This window comes from Danio aesculapii, chromosome 21, assembly GCF_903798145.1.
Source record: "Danio aesculapii chromosome 21, fDanAes4.1, whole genome shotgun sequence".
In the NCBI taxonomy this organism is placed as follows: domain Eukaryota; kingdom Metazoa; phylum Chordata; class Actinopteri; order Cypriniformes; family Danionidae; genus Danio; species Danio aesculapii.
The window spans coordinates 46,232,862-46,260,853 of record NC_079455.1 but is presented as its reverse complement, the minus strand read 5'-3'; the positions used below and the strand labels follow the sequence as shown (position 1 = coordinate 46,260,853).

Here is a 27,992-nt window from a genome sequence, read left to right as displayed (position 1 = left end):
CTACCTGCACACTATATCTAGATTACCAAATAAGAACTTTTGCCAAAAGAACAACAACAACAACCACAACATACCAGATTTGGTAGAAGTTTTCACCCAAACCGACATTATGTACAGTGGTCTGCTAGAGACTAGATGCATCATGAATCCCTTATCCTAAAATGCATCTTAGAAGTTTACACTTTAGAGCCAATGTAGAAACTTCTCCAAGATGAACATACTACAAGGAAACCTTCTCAAAAATGGTGCAAAGGCGGATCTTTGGCTAAAGTACAGCATGGTCACACCAAATAATGATTTTATTTAGTTAACAAGAGTAAACTGCAAAAAGAATAGCTTAAAGCGTTATTTTTGACACCATTCTCACTATATAGAAAGAGGAAGGAGCTAGAGATTAAGTGAGGAGCTATGTATGGAGGGTGGGGCTGTGAATGAAAGAGAGGAGCTACAGGTGAATGGGAGGAGTTGCAGATGAAGGGGAGGGACTACATATAAAGGGGAGGAGCTTTAGATGAATTGGAGGAGCTGCAGGAGAGGCAGAGAAGCTCCAGGTGAAGAGAGGATCTGTTGAGGTAGGGGAGGGGCTACAGACAATTGGGAGGAGCTGTGCATGAAAAGGATGGCCTAGATAAGAATGGGAGGAGTTGCAAAAGAAGAGGAGGGACAACAGATGAAGCAAGGAGCTGTTGAAGAAGGGGAGGAGTTACAGATAAAGCAAGGAGCTTTGGGTAAAGTTGCGGTCACACTAGAGTTTGAGCTTGTGAAATTCTGTAGTATGGCGCTGCAAAAAGGGGTGGGATTATACAAGATGATTAGATATTTTAAAAAGCGAGCGATTGGTCAATATTTTAAATTTCTTTTTAGAGTTTTAGAGTTCACCAAGCTTGATCTTTCGCAGCGAACTGCGAAACTTGTCGCACAAGCTTGTGTTTCTGGTCTGACGCATTTGTGTGCATATGAATGGAAGTCTATGGGGAGAAAAGTCCAGTGTGACCGCAGCTACAATTGGAACGGATGAGCTATAGATAAAGCAAGGAGCTGTGGATGAAGGGAAGAGGCTGATGACAAAGGGTGGGGCTATAGAAGAAATGAGGAGCTTTTGATGAAGAGGAGGAGCTGATGATAAAAACATGGCTCTACAGATTATGGGAGGGGCTATCGACTGCTAAAGTTGTATTTATTTTGATTGTGTAAAAATGATCTAATAGAGGTGATGCCATCTTCTGATGGTGAATCAGGTCATTGGTCATTTATTTCACTCATTAAGCAAACGTTAAACACCAATTTGGAAATGGTTTGAAATTCTATTTATTGAATATAACACAAGTGTTTCATTTGTGATGCCACTAAACTCAAAATAGCATATAAAGTGTTATTTGTGACGCAACTAAAAACAAGTCATGATAACATGTTCCTCCATTATATGTGTATCTGACCCTGTTTAACCACTAACTGTAGACTCTGAACACAAGCAGTTCAGCAGGACTGACTCAAGAGTCTCTCACGACCTGAAAACAGCCTTTGAGGAACTAAAGCTTCACACAAAGAGCTCTAAAAATGTGAAGCATGCCTGAACTTCCCTCTTTCAGAGCTCAGAAACATCTGCAGCCTTGAGGAAAGAACGAGGAAGACGAGCAAAGGGGAGAGAGAAAAAAACAACAACACCTGGACACCTGCAAGACTTTTCCGTGTCCGTGGCCCACTCTGCAGATTCCAAGTCTACAGACGTTTGTTAATCTCCAACGGCTGATCGAACCGGCCGTTAAAAGAGCTGAACAAGCCAACACCAGTGGTTTGATCCTCCACCACAGGAATATTCACATTCTGATTGACCACACACCTATGAGCAGCTCTCATCGATGCGGCGATTAACAAATTTGGAGCACACTAACAACCAATCACACATGACACCAAACCAAACAGTCAAAAACTAGTACACCCTCCACCATACACTGCCACCCCCTCCTCTACACTTTTGTGCATGAGACCTCTCAATCCTCAAGTAACATGCCGGATTTGGTACCACCGATTTTGTTCCAGGACCTCGTAATTCACAAATTAAGCACTGCTCATACTAAAATCCGTTTTTAAAATTGTACCACTTTTCTTGATCCAGAAACCTGAAAACTTCTCCAAGATGAACAAACTCCCTTCAAACTTTCTCAAAAATGGTGTTGCAAAGGTGCATCTTTGGCCAAAGTACAGTGTGGTCACACCAGATGGTGATTTTATTTGGTTAAGAAGAGTAAACTGAAAAATAATTGAGTAACTTAATAGAGTTTTAAAAAAGGACTATTTAAATGCTGTTTTAGAGCCCAAAAATAATGTGAATTCTTTAATACACATGCTTAAAGGGACAGTTCACCCAAAGAATGAAATTTGCTTGCCCTTTACTCACTCTCCAGTGATTACAAATCAGAGTTTTAGTTTTTCTGTGGAATGCAAATGAGATATTCTGAAGAATGTTGCAAAAAAGGAAGGGTTTGTCCAGCATCTTCAGCATATCTTCCTTTGCGTTTCTTAGAAGAAAAACTCAAACAGGTTTGGAACAAGTGGAGGATGAGGAAATGATGACAGAGCTTTTATTTTTGGGTGAACTTTGCCTTTAAATAACATCTTAGGGTTTCATGTTACAAAAATGTACTACCAATGGAATAATTGAGATTTTTGTTTGCTTTAGAAAAGAGTTTTATATTAACCAAAGTTGCTTTCACTTAATTAATGTCAAAGTATTAATACTGTAAATTTGTAATATGATTTATTAGTACTGCAATTTAAAACTTTAGCAAAGGATTTAGCAAAAAGTCTTTGTCGAAGATGATTAAGCCGCCTTCTGATGGAGAATGAGCTGGTGTTCATGACAGGTATAATTGTAAATTTGGTTCACTAATTTCAACCATAAAACTTTCTGACTTGGAAACAGTGAGAATTTCTGTTTATTAAAGTATCATCAGTGTCAAAAACTGATGTGCTGCTTTATATTTATGTGATAACTGTGACTCTAGTTTGAATTATAGTTCACAATTGTGTCAGTATTAATCTTTTCATTTTTCAAATACTTTAATTTATGCCAGATGTATGTACCAGAATAAATGAACATGCTCTCAGTGAACGTGTGTTTCTGCTTTTACAGCGTCTGGAGCTTCAGGAAGGGAAGATCAGGTTGTTTCGGTCAGTGTCAGTCAGATGGAGGAACAGGAATCTTCAGCGTGTGGTTTGGGATTGTGTGTGTGTGTGTGTGTGTATGTCTGAGCTCAGCCTTTTCGCTGTTATATAAGCTTATGGAACACATTATGTAAAACACAGGACAGGGTCGATGGACAGACTCCTGCCACACCAATGTCCTTCTGGAGAAGCAGACAGAGACGCCAAACAAGCCGATACTCAACATTTACTCAAATCTGCATTGAGATCCCTCAGGAAAAAATACTATAGTAATTTATAGTAACTACTGTAGTGTTTTTGAACTACACTACAGTGAAGCACTTGAATGAATCTGCTGTGGTGATTCTACAGTTGCTATGGTAACACAACATCTAGTGATTGATCTGTTGTGGTGATTCTACAGTTTCTATGGTAACACAACAACTACAGAGATTGATATATTGTGGTGATTCTACAGTTGCTATGGTAACAACAACAACAACTACAGTGATTGATCTGTTGCTGTGGTTCTAAAGTTGCTATGGTAACACAACATCTAGTAATTGATCTGTTGTGGTGATTCTTCAGTTGCTATGGTAACACAACAACTACAGTGATTTTTATGTTGTGGTGATTCTACAGTTGCTATGGTAACACAACATCTAGTAATTGATCTGTTGTGGTGATTCTACAGTTGCTATGGTAACACAACAACTACAGTGATTGATCTGTTGTGGTGATTCTACAGTTGCTATGGTAACAACAACTACAGTGATTGATCTGTTGTGGTTATTCTACAGTTGCTATGGTAACAACAACAACAACAACAACTACAGTGATTGATCTGTTGCTGTGGTTCTAAAGTTGCTATGGTACCACAACATTAGTGATTGATCTGTTGTGCTGATTCTACAGTTGCTACGGTAACACAACTATTATTATTATTATAATACCTTACCTTTATTGTAGTTAGTGCCAATATTGAAACCCTGTATATTTTGTGAAAAAAGCTTCAGCCCTTATTGCAACAACAACAAAAACAACAACAACACTTCAGTCACTCTGAATAAAAGCATCTGCTTAAAAAATAAGTGTAAATAATACGGTCATACACTTTACTCCATATTCACTGAAGCATCATCATATCTCTCCACCATGATCTATGCAGATATAACTCATGATATCTCTGAGTGATCCGTCAATTCACTGCAGGGTTTATTCACCAGCGTCTCGACCTGAGCCAGAGTTTCCTCATGAGTTATTCTGGGTTAGATTAGAAACTCTGCCCTCATAGACACACAATGCTGCTGAAATAAGGCTGAAGTGATGATCTGGAGAAACAAACACACACACACACACACACACAGAGCCCCAGAAGATGGAGATGAAGAGCAGAAGAGGAAATGCAGACGCTCAGTTTCACAGTTCCTCAAAGCGCTCGTCGTGTGTGTGCATGTGTGTGTCTCAGATGAGGAAGTGTGTGATGATTCTCACAGTCTGATCTGATCTGACAGACACATAAATACAGACACATAAAGCCATATAAACACACGCATACACTACTGTATACACACCACACACACACACACACACACAGCGGGGGAAATTAATTTCACAATAATACATAAAATCACAATTTTTCTCAGAAAACATATTTCCATAGGTGCTTAAAGCCGCCGCTCATATGGAGAATGAAGCCTCATGCACTGCCTCAGGTGTGGAGTTTTCTCTCAGACTTCAACAGAGTGGTAAATCTTGATGGGTTCTGTGGGTCTCGTCTATCAAATCTGAGCTTTATCCTGTATTCTCTATTGTGTTCGGTTCAGATGATTGGCTGGGCCATTATTAAGCTTGATTTCTTTCTCCGTAAGCATTTTGAGAGTCTCCTCGGCTGTGTTTTGGATCATTGTCTTGCTGAAATGTCCACCCTGGGTTCATCTTCATCATCCCCGCTAATGTAGATGTTGGACTGAAGCAGCTGATGTTCATTTGCACTGAGGAAGGGCAGAGGGTTGCAGAAGAACTACTGAGAGATTTCAGGCTGCTGTCTGGGCTTCCACTGCTGGACTACTCTCCCTTTCATGTGTTCAATACTGTTTTCCTGGATCATTTCATTTATTATGCCATAACTTCATTAGTAAACTAATCAGATTTGTTTTCTCTGCATATATGGATTTCTTGGTTGTTACTAATATCTGGCTGAACATTTCAAATCAAACAGCCACATTTAGAAATTATGTTTACTAAGAAAATGGTGACGTGTTCAATACTTATTTCCCAAACTGTATACATACATGCTACATACATACACACACTGTGGTGTCACGATTTAAATTTTAAATCGAAATCGATCGAAATTCTTGCTCTATCTCAATTATCCAAATCAAAAATAAAATCGTCAATGCTGCCATGCCCCTATGTCATGTCAACCTAACAGCTACAACAAATAGCCAAAAGATAGCATGGCAACTGCAGATGCAGGAGACCTGTCGACAGAACTTGAACCCAGTCCTGTTTCACTGAAGTCGCCGGTGTGGAAGTATTTTGGATTTTCAGTGAGTTATGTTGACAAAGTTGTGTTGTCAACAAGAAAAACACAGTTTGTAAGCTCCACTAGCAGCACGACTAACATGGCAGGGCATCTCCACAGGCACCACAAAAACAGATTTATTGTTCTAACCGACAAGTGTAACACAAACTACTCTCCCGTCTTCATTTAGAATAAAACTTTAAAGTAACTCAACACATACAAAGACAATTACAAGCACAGTAGGAGTATTTATAGCCGCAGACATGCGACCGTAGACTTAAAACTTCAGTTTTAGGCATTTAATTAGCGTGCGAGAACCACGTTACGAAATCCCAAGCAGAACGCATCTCACTGTGCTTTCAAATTTTTCTTTTTTAAATCGAGAATCGAACCATGGACTTTAGAATCGAAAATATAATCGAATCGAGGGTTTGGAGGATCATTGACACCCTTAACACTAACCCTAAGTATACATACATATACACACATATACAAACATACACAACATATATAACACACAGTTGAAGTCAGACTTATTAGCCCCCCTGAATTATTCGCCCCCAGTTAATTTTTTTCCCAATTTCTGTTTATCAGAGAGCAGATTTCTCCAACACATTTCTAATCATAATAGTGTTAATAACTCGTCTCTAATAACTGATTTATTTTCTCTTTGTCATGATGACAGTAAATAATATTAGACTAGATATTCTTCAAGACACTTCTATACAGCTTAAAGTGACATTTAAAGGCTTGACTAGGGTAATAAGGGTAACCAGGCAGGTTAGGGTAATTAGGCAAGTTATTATATAATGATGGTTTGTTCTGTAGACTATTGAAAACAAAGTATAGCTTAAAGGGGCTAATAATATTGACCTTAAAATGGATTTTAAAAAATTTAAAACTGCTTTTATTCTAGCCGAAATAAAACAATAAGACTTTCTCCAGAAGAACAAATATTATCAGACATACTGTGAACATTTCCTGAATCAGTTCAACATCATTTGGGAAATAATTAAAAGAGAAGTAAAAATTCAAAGGGGGGTTAATAATTCTGACTTTAAATGTATATACATACACAGACACAGACACAGACAAAGACACACACACACACAAACACAAACACAGTTCCTGTTCTCACTGGAGTTTCCTGATTGACTGGATTGAATACCAGAGTAAACCACTCCGTAACCGTCTCCCTCATCCAGACCTCATCTTTAACACTGTGAACGGCTTTTCCTCTTATTCATCCTAGAGTTTATTTCACTTCCACATCACCACACTCACACTCCCAGTTCAGCTTCTGTTTAAATACACACACACTAGCTTTTATATTTCTGGACACTTATAACTTTTTTAATTCAATTAGAATAATTGGACGTTCACTTCCACTACTGTACTACACTACCTGACAGAAGTCTTGTGGCCTATCCATGTTTTAGGAGCAGTAAATAATAACTGGACTTCTAGTTGATGATTTGGTGTCAGAAGTGTCTTATATGAAAGGTAAAGGCCTCTAGATTTTGCTTATTTGAGCACAATATAATCTGATCATGTCTTGATGTTGACTGATTTGATTAGGACAGTAAGCTCTGACTCTGCTTAGACTAAAGTCTGCTCACTGAACCTTCAATAATGTCCAGTATAGAATATGTGCTCATGCTGCAGTGGAAACAGAATGAATATTGTGTCTGACTCCATCATGAGCTTGGAGGACTGCATCCATACATCTCTGACATGACTCAAATCACTGATTAATAAAGTCATCTGGAATGGTGAAGAAAGCCTTCTTGCAGGACTCCCAGAGTTCATCAAGAGTCTTTGTGTTCATCTTCAACGCCTCCTCCTTCATCTTACCCCAGACGTGCTCAATAATGTTGATGTCTGGTGACTGGGCTGGCCAATCCTGGAGCACCTTCACCTTCTTTGCTTTCAGGAGCTTTGATGTGGAGGCTGAAGTATGAGAAGGAGCGCTATCCTGCTGGAGAATTGCCCTCTCCTGTGGTTTGTAATGTAATGGGCAGCACAAATGTCTTGATACCTCAGGCTGTTGATGCTGCAGATCTCTCGCACGCCCCCATACTGAATGCAACCCCAAACCATGATTTCTCCTTCACCAAACTTGACTGATTCTGTGAGAATCTTGGCTCCATGCTGGTTCCAGTAGGTCTTCTGCAGTATTAGTGATGATTGGGATGCAGATCAACGATGATTCAGCAGAGAAATCCACCCTTCTGACACTTAACAGAGGATCAACTAGAAGTCCAGTATTATTTGCTTGCTCTACAACTGGGATCCACCAGACTTTTATCAGGTAGTGTACTACTAATAATAATAATACTAATACTACTAATAATAAAGGTTTAAAGTTTTTTTTTACACAAAATATCATATGCATATAAAAGCTTCAATTATCATTTTGCACATTGCAATTAAGTTGCATTAAATATTTAAATATCTTTGCATTCTTTAGAATAATTGCAATTTCACATAGGTAGTAATAATAAACGATTAATAAGTCAATTACAAATATATATATATATATATATATATATATATAATATATATATATATATATATATATATATATATATATATATATATATATATATATATATATAATAATAATAATAATAATAATAATAATCCAGGTTTGGGTTATTTTACCCAAAATTTTATATAAATATTTCAAGTTTTAACTAATAATTTTGCACACTGTGATTAATTTCATTAGAATAATTGCACTTCCACATGGGTAAAAATAACCACAACAATGAAATCAAGGTTGGGTTATTTTACAAATATCAAAAATGTTTTTATGAATTTCACAAATTTTTATACTTTCAAATAGTTAAAAAAGTAAAGTATTTTAAATCTAAATATTTTAAATAAAAACCAATTATAATAGAATGTTTGTTCATTTGTTTGTCAAAATTAACGTTTGTATATATTATATAAAAAAGCGCCGCAAATATTGCTGAGAGAAGCAAAAATGACGACCATCAAACCAAAATGCTGATTTTTATAAACATAATCAAGAACTGAACTGGACTGAAGAATACAGAAACTGTCTTATTGAAGATGACAAATGTGGAAACCGGAATATGAAGGATCTGACGCACATGTCAACAGATGTGAGATCTTCTGCAGCGATGTGCTCATAATCTTCTGCCTCATCCAAATCACTGGCTTTCATGTTTCAAAGCAAATCCCTTCCAGGAAGCATATGGCAGCAGAAATAGGTCAGCCATTAACAAACCAACATGAAGCTTCTGAGACGCTTCCAACACAAGCCCTTCCCGAGAGCCGAGTTAAGAAACGCAAACCTTCTGAACAACACCGGCTGATTCAGAGCTCGAAATTTCTGTAAGAATGGAGCGATTCACCACTCAGACACCCTCAGGTTATGTGATAGTTCAAATAAAACCAAAGCAGACCATAATCAATGTGTATCAGTTAATAAAAGCATCATCATATCAATGAAGAGTATCATATGAAGTACCGCAAGTCTCATAGGTCCATCGCTTTTTCCATTGGATTTAGCACTGCTAGGAGATATCACTAAAGGAACACTCCACTTTTTTGGTAATAGGCTCATTTAACAGCTTTCAGAGGGTTAAAGAGATTCATTTTACCATTGTTGAATCCATTCAGTCGATCTCCAAGTCTGACGGGAGCACTTTTAGCTTAGCTTAGCATAGATCATTGAATCGGATTAGACCGTTAGCATCTCTCTCAAAAATGATCAGAGTTTCAATCATTTTTCCTAATTAAAGCTGGACTCTTCTGTAGCTACATCGTGTACTAAAACTGATTTTGAGCTCTATAAAGATGTACGGATTAAGCGATTCATCCCTTAGACACACTCAGGTTATGTGATGGTTATCTTAATGTTTCAAATAAACCCAACTGTGCCAAAATCAATCTGTAGCAGTTGATAAACAAGCATCATTCCAATGAAGAGTATTATATGAGGTACCACAAGGCTCGGTTCTAGGTCCGCTGCTTTTTCCATTGCATTTGCCACTGCTAGGAGACATCATTAAAGGAACTTTCTTAAACTGTAACTCATTTCACAGTTCTTCAATGTTTAAACTAAAGTAATAGCACAAACAGTTGCTCTGTATAATCAGCCCTTCTAGTGTGTATCGCCTCTTCTTGTTTAATTCCTCCTCAAATGTAAGTCACTTTAGACGAAAGAGCCTGCGAAATTCATTCATCAATTTTCCTTCAGCTTAGTCCCTTATATTTCAGGGGTCGCCACAGCAGAATAAACCGCCAACTATTCCAGCATATATTTTATGCAGCGGATGCCCTTACAACTGCAACCCAGTACTGGGAAGCACCCATACACACACTCATACACTATGACCAATTCAGTTTATCAATTCCCCTATAGCGCATGTGATTGGACTGTGGGGGAAACCGGAGCACCTCACCTTTTTGCTGTGAGACCACAGTGCTAACCACTGAGCCACCATGCCACCCTGCGTCTGCTACATGGCTATGCTAAATGCTAAATGTTAAATGGACGAATTTTACCATTGTTGAATTCATCATCAGTCGATCTCCAGGTCTGGCGGGAGCACTGTCAGCTTAGCTTAGCATAGATCATTGAATCGGATTAGACCGTTAGCATCTCACTCACAAATGATCAAAGAGTTTCAATGATTTTTCCTATTTAAAGCTGGACTCTTCTGTAGCTTCATCGTGCACTAAGACTGAGGGAAAATCAAAAGTTGTTCTTTTCTAGGCTCATATCGCTGTAACTCTCTCATCACGGCGTAATGATTAAGGAAGTTTGCTGCCATACCATGAATCCAGCAGGAGCAGTAATATTACACATCATGCATAATATGCATGAACGAAATTGTATTCAAGGCGATGCAGTGGCGCAGTAGGTAGTGCTGTCACCTCACAGTAAGAAGGTTGCTGGTTCGAGTCTCGGCTGGATCAGTTGGCATTTCTGTGTGGTGTTTGCATGTTCTCCCCGTGTTGGCGTGGGTTTCCTCCGGGTGCTCCGGTTTCCCCCACAGTCCAAACACATGCGCTATAGAAGAACTGGGTAGGCTAAATTGTCCATAGTGTGACTGAGTGTGTATGGATGTTTCCCAGAGATGGGTTGCAGCTGGAAGGGCATCCGCTGTGTAAAACATGTGCTGGATAAGTTGGCGGTTCATTCCGCTGTGGCGACCCCGGATTAATAAAGGGACTAAGCTGACAAGAAAATGAATGAATGAATGAGATTGTATTCATCAAATATTCTAATTTTATTACTGTATTTAGGAAACATATTTGTAGATTCTTAATATGCATCATCTTTAATATTTAAATGTTTAATATGAATATTTAATCTGTAATTACAATCAGTAAATTATTAGAAGTCTCCACATGAAAACTAATTACTGTATTGAGATATTCAAGATAGCACAGTGTAAATCTCTATGAGCAATATCTGAGTGAAATGCACCTATTTTAATAGAGTACGCTGCATAAAGCAATTACAACTGAACATTCTTCAAACTCTATTCTACTGTAATGTCCCTGGGCTTGTTTTCACAGTGCATTTGAAGATGCTTTGAGCTTCTTTTCGAGCATTGATAACACCATGAAGGACCTTGAACCTCCACAAAGCCTTTCCTCTACAAAAGCTCTTCTTTCAGCTGGAGAGAGTGAGTCAGAGATCCCTCAATAATCCCTCAAGCAGAGACAGTTGTTGAGTGGAGCGAGTGTCTGTCAGCAGAAGCGTCGCTCCACTGCATCTGCATCTTCATCATCATCTCCTGCATCAGCACTGCAGACTCCATTTCACACCGCAGCTGCTGACTCTGGTCATCCTCCATTTTGTGCTCCTGAAGGAAAGCGTGCAGATCTTCCTGACACTGGCCTTTACTCAGCAGAGCAAACACTGGCAGAGGAAACAGCACCATCTGCATCTGTACACCATCAGAGGTCTGCTAAACATCTCACACTGACAGTTACTCTTCAACATCTTCATCACCGTCATTATCATTACCATCATCCAAATTATCATCATCATCATCAGCTTCATCATTATCACCATTATCATTACATCAAACTTATCATCATCACATCATCTTCATCATAAAATGCATCATCTTTACCATCATCAAGAACATCCTCTTTATCACCAACATCACCACCATCATCATCTTCAGCTTCATCATTACCATCACCTTCATCATTAACATCACCATCATCTTAATTGTTTACATTATAATCTTCATCATCACGTCCATCACTTTTATCGTTAATGCCACCATCATCATCATCACTATCATCATCTTCATCACTTTTACTGTTAACATCACCATCATCATCTTCACCAACATCTTCAGCTTCTTCATTACCATCATATTCATCATTAACATCACCATCATCATCTTCATCACCTTTATCATTAACATCACCATCATCATCTTCAACATCTTTATCATTAACATCACCACCATCATCTTCATCACCACCATCATATTCATCACCACTATAATCTTCATCATCACCATCATCTTCATCACCCTTATCATTAACATTACCATCATCTTCATCATCACCATCATCTTCATCATCTTTATCATTAACATCACTATCATCTTCATCACCACCATCATCTTCATCATCTTTATCATCAACATCACCATCATCTTCATCATCTTTATCACTACATCGCCATCATCTTCATCATCTTTATCATCAACATCACCATCATCTTCATCATCTTTATCATCAACATCACCATCATCTTCATCATCTTTATCACTAACATCGCCATCATCTTCATCATCTTTATCATCAACATCACCATCATCTTCATCATCTTTATCATCAACATCACCATCATCTTCATCATCTTTATCACTAACATCGCCATCATCTTCATCATCTTTATCATCAACATCACCATCATCTTCATCATCTTTATCATCAACATCACCATCATCTTCATCATCTTTATCACTAACATCGCCATCATCACCATCATCTTCATCATCTTTATCATCACCATCATCTTCATCATCACCATCATCTTCATCACCCTTATCATTAACATCACTATCATCTTCATCACCACCATCATCTTCATCATCTTTATCACTAACATCGCCATCATCTTCATCACCTTTATCATCAACATCACCATCATCTTCATCATCTTTATCATCAACATCACCATCATCTTCATCATCTTTATCACTAACATCGCCATCATCACCATCATCTTCATCATCTTTATCATCACCATCATCTTCATCATCACCATCATCTTCATCACCCTTATCATTAACATCACTATCATCTTCATCACCACCATCATCTTCATCATCTTCATCATCACCATCATCTTCATCATCACCATCATCTTCATCACCCTTATCATTAACATCACTATCATCTTCATCATCACCATCATCTTCATCATCACCATCATCTTCATCATTACCATCATCTTCATCATCACCATCATCTTCATCATCTTTATCATTAACATCACCATCATCTTCATCATCTTCATCATCTTTATCATTAACATCACTATCATCTTCATCACCACCATCATCTTCATCATCTTTATCACTAACATCGCCATCATCTTCATCATCACCATCATCTTCATCACCTTTATCATTAACATCACCATCATCTTCATCATCATCATCATCATTAACATCACCATCTTCATCACCTTTATCACTAACATCACCATCATCTTCATCATCACCATCATCTTCATCTTCATCACCTTTATCATCAACATCACCATCATCTTCATCATCTTTATCATCAACATCACCATCATCTTCATCACCTTTATCATCAACATCACCATCATCTTCATCATCTTTATCATCAACATCACCATCATCTTCATCATCAACATCACCATCATCTTCATCATCTTTATCATTAACATCGCCATCATCTTCATCATCTTTATCATTAACATCGCCATCATCACCATCATCTTCATCATCTTTATCATTAACATCGCCATCATCACCATCATCTTCATCACCACCATCATCTTCATCATCTTTATCACTAACATCGCCATCATCTTCATCACCTTTATCATCAACATCGCCATCATCTTCATCACCTTTATCATCAACATCGCCATCATCTTCATCATCTTTATCATCAACATCGCCATCATCTTCATCATCTTTATCATCAACATCACCATCATCTTCATCATCTTTATCATCAACATCACCATCATCTTCATCATCTTTATCATTAACATCACTATCATCTTCATCATCTTTATCATTAACATCACCATCATCTTCATCGCCACCATCATCTTCATCATCTTTATCACTAGCATCGCCATCATCTTCATCATCACCATCATCTTCATCATCTTTATCACTAACATCACTATCATCTTCATCACCACCATCATCTTCATCACCTTTATCATTAACATCACCATCATCTTCATCATTAACATCACCATCATCTTCATCATCTTTATCACTAACATCACCATCATCTTCATCATCACCATCATCTTCATCACCTTTATCATTAACATCACCATCATCTTCATCATTAACATCACCATCATCTTCATCATCTTTATCACTAACATCACCATCATCTTCATCATCACCATCATCTTCATCACCTTTATCATTAACATCACCATCATCTTCATCATCACCATCATCTTCATCATCTTTATCACTAACATCACCATCATCTTCATCATCACCATCATCTTCATCACCTTTATCATTAACATCACCATCATCTTCATCATCATCATCATTAACATCACCATCATCTTCATCATCTTTATCACTAACATCGCCATCATCTTCATCATCACCATCATCTTCATCACCTTTATCATTAACATCACCATCATCTTCATCATTAACATCACCATCATCTTCATCACCTTTATCACTAACATCACCATCATCTTCATCACCATCATCTTCATCATCATCATCTTTATCATTAACATCATCACCATCATCTTCATCATCATCATTAACATCACCATCGTCTTCATCACCTTTATCATTAACATCACCATCATCTTCATCACCTTTATCACTAACATCACCATCATCTTCATCATCATCATCTTTATCATCAACATCATCACCATCATCTTCATCATCATCATTAACATCACCATCGTCTTCATCACCTTTATCATTAACATCACCGTCATCTTCATCATCATCATCATCATTAACATCACCATCATCTTCATCACCTTTATCATTAACATCACCATCATCTTCATCATCTTTAACACTAACATCGCCATCATCTTCATCATCACCATCATCTTCATCATCATCATCATCTTCATCATCTTTATCATTAACATCACTATCATCTTCATCACCACCATCATCTTCATCACCTTTATCATTAACATCACCATCATCTTCATCATCTTTAACACTAACATCGCCATCATCTTCATCATCACCATCATCTTCATCATCATCATCATCTTCATCACCTTTATCATTAACATCACCATCATCTTCATCACCACCATCATCTTCATCACCTTTATCATTAACATCACCATCATCATCTTCATCATCACCATCATCTTCATCATCTTTATCATCAACATCACCATCATCTTCATCATCATCATCATCATTAACATCACCATCGTCTTCATCACCTTTATCATTAACATCACCATCATCTTTATCATTAACATCACCATCATCTTCATCACCACCATCATCTTTATCACCTTTATCACTAACATCACCATCATCTTCATCATCACCATCATCTTCATCACCCTTATCATTAACATCAACATCATCATCATCTTCATCACCTTTATCATCTTTATCATCTTTATTACCTGGCCTCACGCATCACGACAGGTGTGTGATGCGTGAGGCCAGCAAACACAACGTATAGCCATTTCACTTTACTTCAGGATGCATTAATACCGGAGGCATTCATAAATATTCATAGCAAATCTAATAAATGCTGGAGACACACACAAACGCACTAAATCACACCTCAGCAGCGTTTATTTGAGAGCGCACAAGAAGATCTGCGCGCTCTTAAAGCGGCTTATATTTGGGGAGCGTGCAAGAAGTTTTGTGCACGAGCAGAAACAATCGGTGCGCAAGCTAAGAGATCCGCATGCTCGTAGGCTATTACATAATGCGATCTCGACTTCTAATACTGCGCTCACGACATTTGTCATTGAAATAGTCACAGGTAGTTAGTAGACCTGTGTAAAAGGCCTGCCGCTACAGCTGGAAAACATCCTAGAGGAAATATATTATATATATATTATTTTTAGCATCATTTTAAAGAAGATGTAAACTATAATAAACTAGATGAATGCATAACAGTTTGCCAGGTATCTCTAAATACATGGAGAGCTTTTAAACACATGTTATTGTAAAGATGTAAGCAAGATAATTAAAGCACATCGGTAAGAGTTAATAAATATAACTGGTTAATAGTTTAATTCAGCTGGATTGTTGGTGATTGGATGAGTCGATCCTCTATGTGGACAAAGGAAAATTAAAACCTGCTTAAAATGATTTAAGACCCTCAAAACCATATTTCAGCAAGTTTAAGACTTAAGGAGTGCAATAGTGCAGTGTTTCCCAGCCCTGTTCCTGAAGACACACCAACAGTACAGGTTTTCAACCTCTTCCTAATCAAACACACCTGAATCATCTCATCATAACAGAAGAGACTCCAAAACCTGAACTGAATGAGTCAGATAAAGGAGACATCCAAAATATGTACTGTTGGTGTGCCTCCAGGAACAGGGTTGGGAATCACTGCAATAGTGTATAGACCACTTTGAGGGCTGTAAACAAAAACAATGGTTTTTAGAAATATTCCTGTTTTGGATTTCTACAGCTTCCGAGAATCCAAAAAGTGCCACACATTGATAAATAATGTTATGATAGCTGTTTTAACATCAAGCCATGATTGAATTGCTTCTTGTTACAGAAACAGTGAAATAGTTTGATAACAAGCAGGAAATGTTCATGAGCCAATGACATGACCACATTGAAAAGGTCTATGGCTACGTTCACACTGCAGCCAAATGTGGCCCGACTCTGATTTCCCCCCCCTCATGTGACTCAGGTGATGACAGTGTGAACAGCCCAAACCGAATGGAATCTGATCTTTTCGGCTCAGATCTGTGGCACTTTCATATGTAGTCTGAAATCAGACACAGATCTGATGTTCTGCAGTGCGACCGCAGTGTGAACGCTTATGTCGGATTTCATGTGACATTTATTCATGCGTCATCATCCTGTGCTCCAGACATCCTCCACTCCTCAGCATCACAGTAGAACAGCACACAGGGTGAGTACTGGACCACAGAGAGCGGGTTGTTCATGTTGAAAAAGATTTTGAAGGCAAAACTGATGCTTGTTAACGATTGGGGCACGGGTTGATCGTGAAGCTGCAGAGCGTCGTGGGTGTTGTGGATAGGGGATCCGTGTGCAAAAGAGGGGGAACTTTCTCTCAGAGAGAAAAAAAAGCAGGTGCTCGAGCACCCAAACCCCCCTTCTGTACGTCTCCGCTGTTTATAACGAAGTAAAATGAAATAACTCTGCACACGGAGATAAAGCAACTCCACCTTCACAGTTCACTCTGCGGCTGCTCATTAACCCTTGATGAGTTCAGAGCGCCACGGCTGTCATAAATCACAAATGATCAGTGTCTTCAATCACAAGTGACTTACTTTAGGTCTCAAATGCTGAAATACACATTAGTAGTAGCAGAAGAATCCTTTACAGTTGATGAAATACACTACGGTTGTCTGTGAAAAGAGTAATAATCATATAAGCATGATCTGATAACGTGCTTACTTCATACAGTATACACACTGTGTGCATAATTAGACATGTTGTGCTGTCCGTAACTCTACTTTTGCGCATGCGGGTCAGTTTAGGAACAGGATCTGTTCACACTGCAAATCTGATACTGGCCACATTTATAAGAGCAGTGTGAACAGCCATGCAGAACCATCAGATCTGAGAAAACAGCAGATTTAAGGACTAAGCCTGGCAGTGTGAACGTAGCCTACGTGCAGAGCTAGTGTTTCTTTCCATACTGATATACATCTGGAGAATGGTTATTGAGATTTTTTTCAATTTAATAAAGTTTCTTTAACACCATCGATGTTAATGTAATTCAAATACAATCAGTTAAATAGACTTCAGCTTTATTTAGTTGTTAAAGTGTAAACCGAGATGAAAAGCCGTTTACACAGCAGACGAGTGCAGAAAACCATCGGAAATACCGGAGTAAAAGAAATTGAAATACTTTAAAGAAATGGTGTGGAACAATGTAGTTTACTGCAGTGTGTCTTGTACATTCTGAGACCCACTTTATATCGTATTTCATTTAGGCAGTGAAGATTGCAGATTTTTAAAGAAAACACATCTTAAACATGCTGGTTTTGTAACAGCATGCAGTTCACTGGAAGCGCTTGACCCAGGTTACTGACGAATTCAAAGTTCTTCTGCATTTACCCTATTCTGTTACTGAAATATAAGACATTATAAGACTACACAGACACCCTGTCAAACTAATGTCCTCTAATGAAAACTTCTACTTCATACACACACACACACACACACACACACACGCACACACACACACACACACACACACAGAAGTGAAGTGTATAAAACACAATCTGAGCTGTGCGATATTGAAATAGACATATTTCTCCCTCACTGCGCTCCACTAATTGTGGGCCTCAGGCGTGGGAATGTTTCGTCTAATGATGATGGATGAAACTCTTGGAGATCCTCGACTCAGGATCACGCTTTACACATGCACTTGAACATCAGTGGGATCTCCACAGAAACTCACAGATATGCTGGATTACAGTAAACTCTTTAGAGTCTGGTGTATTCTCTGCCCTAAAACCATCAGAGTTTACTCAATCTGCTGATGAAACACACTCGCTCCTGCACTTCAAGGGGCAGTTCACACGAAACCCAACATTCTGTCATCATTTACTCACCCTTTATGTGTTCCAAAACTGTTTGAGTTCGTTTCTTCATTAATTTATTCATTTTCTTTTCAGCTTAGTCCCTTTATTAATCTGGGGTCGCCACAGCGGAATGAACCACCATTTCTTTCTTCTGTTAAGCACAAAATAAGATGTTTTGCAGAAAGCTGAAAACCTGTAACCATTGACTTGATACTAGAAAAAACAAATAATATTGAAGTCAGTGGTTACAGGTTTTCAACATTCTTCAAAACATCTTCTTTAGTGCTCAACAGAATAAAGAAGCTCAAAGTCTGGAACCACTTGAGGGAGAGTAAACACTGAGTAAATTCTCAGTTTTGGGTGAACTGTGCCTTTAAAACTGTGCTGCGATTAAGAGAAACGCTGCGTTATTGGACATCAGCACACTGCATTGCTCACATACGGTTGATAATTAAATCAGTGACTGTCCTGGAATAAATAACCCTTAAAAAGTACATTCTCAATGCATCTCTAAAACAAACACACACACACATGACCAGCATCCATTCAAGCACACTTGAATGGCTTGATAATATTAATTGAATGGTTCGAGTCTCGGCTGGGTCAGTTGGTGTTTCTGTGTGGAGTTTGCATGTTCTCCCCGTGTTGGTGTGGGTTTCCTCCGGGTGCTCCGGTTTCCCCCACAGTCCAAACACATGCGCTATAGGGGAACTGATGAGCTAAATTGGCCGTAGTGTATGAGTGTGCGTGTGTGTATGTGAATAAGTGTGTATGGGTGTTTCCCAGTACTGGGTTGCAGCGGGAAGGGCATCTGCTGTGTAAAACATATGCTGGAATAGTTGGTGCTTCATTTTGCTGTGGCGATGCCTAATTAATAAAGGGACTAAGCTGAAAAAGAAAACGAATGAATGAATGTTTTGAAACACAAATGGCGCTTACATGCCGGTGTTTTTATTTCTAATAAATGTAATAATTTATAAATGTTTCTAATTTATGTAATAAATGTGGCTTTCAAGTATCTTGATGGTTTATTGCATGTATGTTGTTTACATGAAGAAATCTGTTACAAGTTAAACAAAAATTTGAATAAACAAAGCCGAATAGTTTCTTTGTCTTAAGTTTACATTAATTTACATTTACACATATATATATATATATATATATATATATTTTTTTTTTTTTTATTATAATTTTTTTTTAATTGCACAATCTACCACAAATTTCAGAAAAATACCACCACAATAAGTCCTTTTCAGAAAAAAATAATAATAATAATCACAAAAAAAGTGAAAAACTAGGAGTTCTGTATAATGCACTGTACAGTATACTACACTGTACTACATGCTACACTGGAACAGATGAAACTGAGGGTACAGAAAGGGGCAAGAAGCCACAAAGAGTGTCATTAAAGAAAGTTAGAGTACAAATGTTGCCGCTCCAGCATCCAACGAGGCCATCAGAGCTTTGGGAGCGACTGTAAGAGGAAAAGAATGAGACGCTCCGCACCAAAACACTGGAAAATAACCAGGAAGCATTCTCCCTCAGGAAAGCTTCAGTTCCAGTTCTGCTGTTCTCTTTCTGTCTTTGGCCTGATTCGGGCCGTTTTCTCAAGCCAATGAGTGTTAGCATCAAACCGCATAGCAGATCAAAGCGCAGAGACGCGTTTGGCCAAAGACAAGAGATGTTCCTGCGTTTATACTGCTGGATCTCTTAATGAAGCTCTATTCCCAGCCGGACCACAGTAAACACTGAGCGGACTGCAAATCAAGAGTTTACTGGAGAAACAACAAGCGTGGCTGAAAACAACCCTACTGGAGCTTCGTTCCTTTACACCACAGTATCATCATGAACTGCAGGACACCACGGCTCTCGTTTAGAAACATGGCGTACGCACAAAACAGGGCCGGACATCTGCGTACGCCACTTATCAGGTAAAAGTTGTGATCTATAAACACTTTACATTTAGCAGATTTTTGGTTTGTCCAAAATCAACAAGAGGCGATACACACAAGACAAGTGCACTGTAAAACCCAACAGTCAACTTTATCAAATGAAATAAGTGTGTTCATTCATTCATTCATTTTCTTTTCAGCTTAGTCTCTTTATTAATCAGGGGTCGCCACAGCGGAATGAACCGCCAACTATTCCAGCATATGTTTTACGCAGCGGATGCCCTTCCAGCCGCAACCCATCATTGGGAAAGAAATGAGTGTAGTTAACTCAAAATTTACTGAAATTTAATTCTACTCATTTGAAAAGAGTTTTGAACTCAGCATTGAAGATAATGAATGAATTAAATACCTCATTACTTCAACTTAAATCGAGTCAACTTAAAGTAAGTTCACAGTACTCGCATAGATTCGTTTTTTTAACTCAAATGGTTTGATGCAATCGGTTTCCTCAAACGGTTTGAGTTGCCTTAACTCATTGGGTTTTAAAGTACTCCGTTTTTTTGAGTTCTCTTCATTTAGTGGGTTTTACTGTGCTCAAAATGCTTCGTTTACTCAACTGGATTAAGTTCACAGTACTCATTAGGATTAGTTTTTGAACTTAAATGGTTTGTTACACTCGGTTTCCTCAAATGGTTTGAGTTACCTTAACTTTTTGGGTTTGACAGTGTGTTTCTACAGGTGGTTTGTCAAGCCCACTCACCTGTATGAAGCACACCTTATAAATGAGATATGGAGTGATTCCCACAGTGACCTTCTTCAGTAATACCACAAGTAAGCACTATAAGATTCTCTGAATGTATCTGGAAGAAGAGCAAATTTGTTTGTGGTTTCTACTGTTTATTTAGTTATAAAAAAATGATTCGAAAAGAATGAGACGACGAATTATGCAGTTAATTTAACGATTATTTTGTGGATTATTATTTATTGTAAATAATTTATATTGTTTACTTGTTATTATTTATAGTCTAATTTATTATTATTATTTATTATTTAATATTAGTATGTTATTATTAGTTATTATTTATATTGTCATGGACTGCTATTTATCATTGCTGTAGATTGGAGAAGGGGTTGGATTAAATAAGCATATGCTTCTTCTTCCAGTTCCTTTTCATTCATTCATTCATTCATTTTGCTTTGGCTTAGTCCACAATTATCAGGGGTCGCCACAGCGGAAAGAACCGCCAACTATTCCAGCATATGTTTTACGCAGCGGATGCCCTTCCAGTACTGCGAAACACCCAGTTCAATTTGTTTTGTACTGAGTTATTTTATTTGCTTTGCTTAAGCTGTTCTAAATGGTGAAAGTGGCACAAAACTGGTGCAAAACTGGTGCAAGTGTCAGTTAAAATGACAGAGATTATATAGTATGCTTTCTACAGGTGGTTTGTCAGGCCCACTCACCTGTATGAGGCACATGAGATATGAGATAAGGAGTGAATGAGATATTGAGTGTGACCCACATCAAAATAACAGTATAGGCATTCTAAGATTGTCTGAATGTATCTGGAAGTAGAACAGATTTGGATAGAGATTCCCTTGCCCACTACTCTGGGTGTTTGCGCACGGGTGTAAGTTGCTTGAGATAAAAGCGTCTGCTAAATGCATAAATGTAGATCTAATGTTTGAAGAGTCAAATATATATATATATGGATCAGCCATCAAGATTAGAAGATTCAGAATCTGCCAAATCATCATAGTGCAATTCATTAAGTCATCTGCTGAAACTGTAGTACAGTAAAGGTAATACAGGAAAAACCAGTTACCAACCCATTCAACAACCAGCAGGACCTGAAACCTTTACAGACGGTTGATGATTCCAGATATTTTAGCCAATCATTACATCTGAAGATACGTCTCTGCCAATTTAACAGCAGACTGTACACTAATAATACAGCAAAAGAGTCAATATAAAAACACTTTACTATGAGATTATATTTGTTTACTTTAATAAACATGCAACAACAGTCAATACTTCTACAGCATCCAATTATATTGGGTGTTAATTATTAAACTAAATGTTTCTTTAAAAATAATTACATACACTCTACCTGACAAAAGTCTTGTCTTGATCCCAGTTGTAAGAGCAATAAATAATAACTCGACTTCTAGTTGATCCTCTGTTTAAGTGTCAGAAGGTGGATTTCTCTGCTGAATCATCTGTTGATCTGCATCCCAATCATCACCAATACTGCAGAAGACCTACTGGAACCAGCATGGAGCCAAGATTCTCACAGAAATCAGTCAAGTTTGGTGAAAGAGAGATCATGGTTTGGGGTTATATTCAGTATGGGGGTGTGCGAGAGATCTGCAGAGTGGATGATCAACATCAACAGCCTGAGGTATCAAGACATTTGTGCTGCCCATTACATTACAAACCACAGGAGAGGGCAAATTCTCCAGCAGGATAGCGCTCCTTCTCATACTTCAGCCTCCACATCAAAGCTCCTGAAAGCAAAGAAGGTCAAGGTGCTCCAGGATTGGCCAGCCCAGTCACCAGACATGAACATTATTGAGCAAGTCTGGGGTAAGATGAAGGAGGAGGCATTGAAATGAATCCAAAGGATCTTGATGAACTCTGGGAGTTCTTTGCCATTCCAGATGACTTTATTAATCAGTGATTTGAGTCATGTCAGAGATGTATGGATGCAGTCCTCCAAGCTCATGATGGAGTCAGACACAATATTCATTCTGTTTCCACTGCAGCATGAGCACATATTCTATACTGGACATTATTGAAGGTTCAGTGAGCAGACTTTAGTCTAAGCAGAGTCAGACCTTACTGTCCTAATCAAATCAGTCAACATCAAGACATGATCAGATTATATTGTGCTCAAATAAGCCTCATCTAGAGGCCTTTACCTTTCATATAAGACACTTCTGATACCAAATCATAAACTAGAAGTCCAGTTATTATTTGTGTTCCTAAAACTTGGATATAGATATATATATATATATATATATATATATATATATATATATATATAGACCTACTGGAATGACTGATAAAGTGAGAAATATGATCACAAATGAATGAGAACATTTATGAGTATATACACTTGTAAAAATGTAAATGTGGTCAATATATATAAACTATTAATGGACTGAATTTACAGAAATGCTACTATATCGTGATATATTTGGTTATTAGGATATGAGATTACTTTGAGATTGTTGTCATGTCACCCGGCACTAGCTGACACACTTCTTCCCAAAACAAGAAAATGGCAGAAAATGAAAGAAAGCCCAATCTGCAGAAGATCGGATTATGAAGACTCCTGCAGCACAAACTCCAGAAGTCAGAGATCTCAACATGGAGCTCAAGGACTTCAAACTCTCTTCTATAAATAGAAACACACATGCCATGTCCAGCATCCACACACACACACACACACACACACACTTCCTTCTTAGTCCGTCTATACGTCTCCAACCCAAACTGTGTTCCAGTGACCCGTCAGAAAGACGAGAGATCCATTAATATTAACTTCCTTCCTTCCAGCTCCTTCAATATTTAATCAGACGTGGACACTGGCAGCTTCTAGAAGAGCATGAGATCCGAAACACACCACTGTTCAGCTCAGAGGAGGTCTTGTGCTGCTCAGACACTATGCACGGCGGACATCTGCAGCACTGACACCACCCAACTACACCTAAACACAACTACACCCATATTCATCCAACAACACCCAAATACAGGAGACCAATGAACCCTGCTGGAGCACCTGCAGTGCCAACACCACCTAACTACATGCTACAACACCCAACTACACCCTACACTACCCAACAACACTAAACTACACCCAATTATAACCAACATCACCTAACAATTTCAAAATATACCCAACTACACCCAATTATACACATCATCAAACTACAGCCAATATCACCAAACTTCACCCAACACCATCCTATTATATCTAATCACACCAAACACCATCCTATTATACCCCAAAATATCCAAATATACCCAACTACACCAAATTATACCCAACATCACCAAACTACACCCAATACCACTAAACTACACCCAACACTACCCAATTACACCTAACACCATGCTATTATACCAACATCCAAATAAATCCAACTACACCCAATTATACCAACATCACCAAACTACAGCCAATACCACCAAACTAGACCCTACACAACCTAATAATACCTAACACCACCCAATTACACCCTATTTACCCAACAATATCCAAATATACCCAACTACACCCAATTACACCCAACATCATCTAACTACAGCAATACCACCAAACTACACCCAACACAACCCAATTATACCCAACACCATCCTATTACATCAATTACACCAAAGACCATCCTATTATACCCAACAATATTCAAATATACCCAACTACACCCAATTATACCCAATATCTCCAAACTACAGCCGATACCACCAAACGACAGCTAACACAACCTAATTATATCCAACACCACCCAATTACACCCTATTTACCCAACAATATCCAAATATACCCAACTACACCCAATTATACCCAACATCATCAAACTACAGCAATACCACCAAACTACACCCAACACAACCCAGTTATACCCAACACCATCCTATTACATCAATCACACCAAAGGCCATACTATTATACCCAACAATATTCAAATATACCCAACTACACCCAATTATACCCAACATCTCCAAACTACAGCCAATACCACCAAACGACACCTAACACAACCTAATTATATCCAACACCATCCAATTACACCTTATTTACCCAACAATATCCAAATATACCCAACATCATCAAACTACAGCAATACCACCAAACTACACCCAACACAACCCAATTATACCCAACACCACCCTATTACATCAATTACACCAAAGACAATACTATTATACCCAACAATATTCAAATATACCCAACTACACCCAATTATACCCAACATCTCCAAACTACAGCCAATACCACCAAACTATACCTAACACAACCTAATTATATCCAACACCATCCAATTACACCCTATTTATCCAACAATATACAAATATACCCAACTACACCCAATTATACCCAACATCAAACTACAGCAATACCACCAAACTACACCCAACACAACCCCAGTTATACCCAACACCATCCTATTACATCAATCACACCAAAGGCCATACTATTATACCCAACAATATTCAAATATACCCAACTACACCCAATTATACCCAACATCTCCAAACTACAGCCAATACCACCAAACGACACCTAACATAACCTAATTATATTCAACACCACCCAATTACACCTTATTTACCCAACAATATCCAAATTTACCCAACATCATCAAACTAAAGCAATACCACCAAACTACACCCAACACAACCCAATTATACCCAACACCACCCTATTACATCAATTACACCAAAGACAATACTATTATACCCAACAATATTCAAATATACCCAACTACACCCAATTATACCCAACATCTCCAAACTACAGCCAATACCACCAAACTATACCTAACACAACCTAATTATATCCAACACCATCCAATTACACCCTATTTATCCAACAATATACAAATATACCCAACTACACCCAATTATACCCAACATCAAACTACAGCAATACCACCAAACTACACCCAACACAACCCAGTTATACCCAACACCATCCTATTACATCAATCACACCAAAGGCCATACTATTATACCCAACAATATTCAAATATACCCAACTACACCCAATTATACCCAACATCTCCAAACTACAGCCAATACCACCAAACGACACCTAACATAACCTAATTATATTCAACACCACCCAATTACACCTTATTTACCCAACAATATCCAAATTTACCCAACATCATCAAACTAAAGCAATACCACCAAACTACACCCAACACAACCCAATTATACCCAACACCACCCTATTACATCAATTACACCAAAGACAATACTATTATACCCAACAATATTCAAATATACCCAACTACACCCAATTATACCCAACATCTCCAAACTACAGCCAATACCACCAAACTATACCTAACACAACCTAATTATATCCAACACCATCCAATTACACCCTATTTATCCAACAATATACAAATATACCCAACTACACCCAATTATACCCAACATCAAACTACAGCAATACCACCAAACTACACCCAACACAACCCAGTTATACCCAACACCATCCTATTACATCAATCACACCAAAGGCCATACTATTATACCCAACAATATTCAAATATACCCAACTACACCCAATTATACCCAACATCTCCAAACTACAGCCAATACCACCAAACGACACCTAACATAACCTAATTATATTCAACACCACCCAATTACACCTTATTTACCCAACAATATCCAAATTTACCCAACATCATCAAACTAAAGCAATACCACCAAACTACACCCAACACAACCCAATTATACCCAACACCACCCTATTACATCAATTACACCAAAGACAATACTATTATACCCAACAATATTCAAATATACCCAACTACACCCAATTATACCCAACATCTCCAAACTACAGCCAATACCACCAAACTATACCTAACACAACCTAATTATATCCAACACCATCCAATTACACCCTATTTATCCAACAATATACAAATATACCCAACTACACCCAATTATACCCAACATCAAACTACAGCAATACCACCAAACTACACCCAACACAACCCAGTTATACCCAACACCATCCTATTACATCAATCACACCAAAGGCCATACTATTATACCCAACAATATTCAAATATACCCAACTACACCCAATTATACCCAACATCTCCAAACTACAGCCAATACCACCAAACGACACCTAACATAACCTAATTATATTCAACACCACCCAATTACACCTTATTTACCCAACAATATCCAAATTTACCCAACATCATCAAACTACAGCAATACCACCAAACTACACCCAACACAACCCAATTATACCCAACACCACCCTATTACATCAATTACACCAAAGACAATACTATTATACCCAACAATATTCAAATATACCCAACTACACCCAATTATACCCAACATCTCCAAACTACAGCCAATACCACCAAACTATACCTAACACAACCTAATTATATCCAACACCATCCAATTACACCCTATTTATCCAACAATATACAAATATACCCAACTACACCCAATTATACCCAACATCAAACTACAGCAATACCACCAAACTACACCCAACACAACCCAGTTATACCCAACACCATCCTATTACATCAATCACACCAAAGGCCATACTATTATACCCAACAATATTCAAATATACCCAACTACACCCAATTATACCCAACATCTCCAAACTACAGCCAATACCACCAAACGACACCTAACACA

The 27,992-nt window shown here is 38.0% G+C and overlaps 2 protein-coding genes across 4 annotated transcripts in view; both read right to left on the bottom strand.

Annotated features, from left to right (window-relative positions):
* Positions 1–27,992, bottom strand: part of znf462 (zinc finger protein 462) — a 93,888-nt gene that overhangs the window by 50,789 nt on the left and 15,107 nt on the right. The window lies entirely within an intron of this gene.
* LOC130214286 (serine-aspartate repeat-containing protein F-like) lies at positions 11,371–17,066 on the bottom strand. The gene is made up of 7 exons (XM_056445884.1): positions 17,015–17,066; positions 12,729–15,548; positions 12,429–12,608; positions 12,103–12,234; positions 11,935–12,033; positions 11,765–11,868; positions 11,371–11,607 (listed from the first exon to the last, which is right to left on the bottom strand). Exons 1-7 carry the CDS (start codon positions 17,064–17,066, stop codon positions 11,371–11,373), a joined length of 3,624 nt encoding a protein of 1,207 aa, XP_056301859.1.

Bases quoted from the DNA above. Each gene is read 5' to 3' on its own strand.
- LOC130214286 (XM_056445884.1), bottom strand. From the start codon at position 17,066: ATGAACAACCCGCTCTCTGTGGTCCAGTACTCACCCTGTGTGCTGTTC. The intron at 12,609-12,728 runs GTGATGAAGATG...TTGATGATAAAG, and splicing joins TAGTGATGTTAATGATAAGG to ATGATGAAGATGATGGTGAT. The intron at 12,235-12,428 runs GTGATGTTGATG...GTGATGATGAAG, and splicing joins TAAAGATGATGAAGATGATG to ATGATGGTAATGTTAATGAT.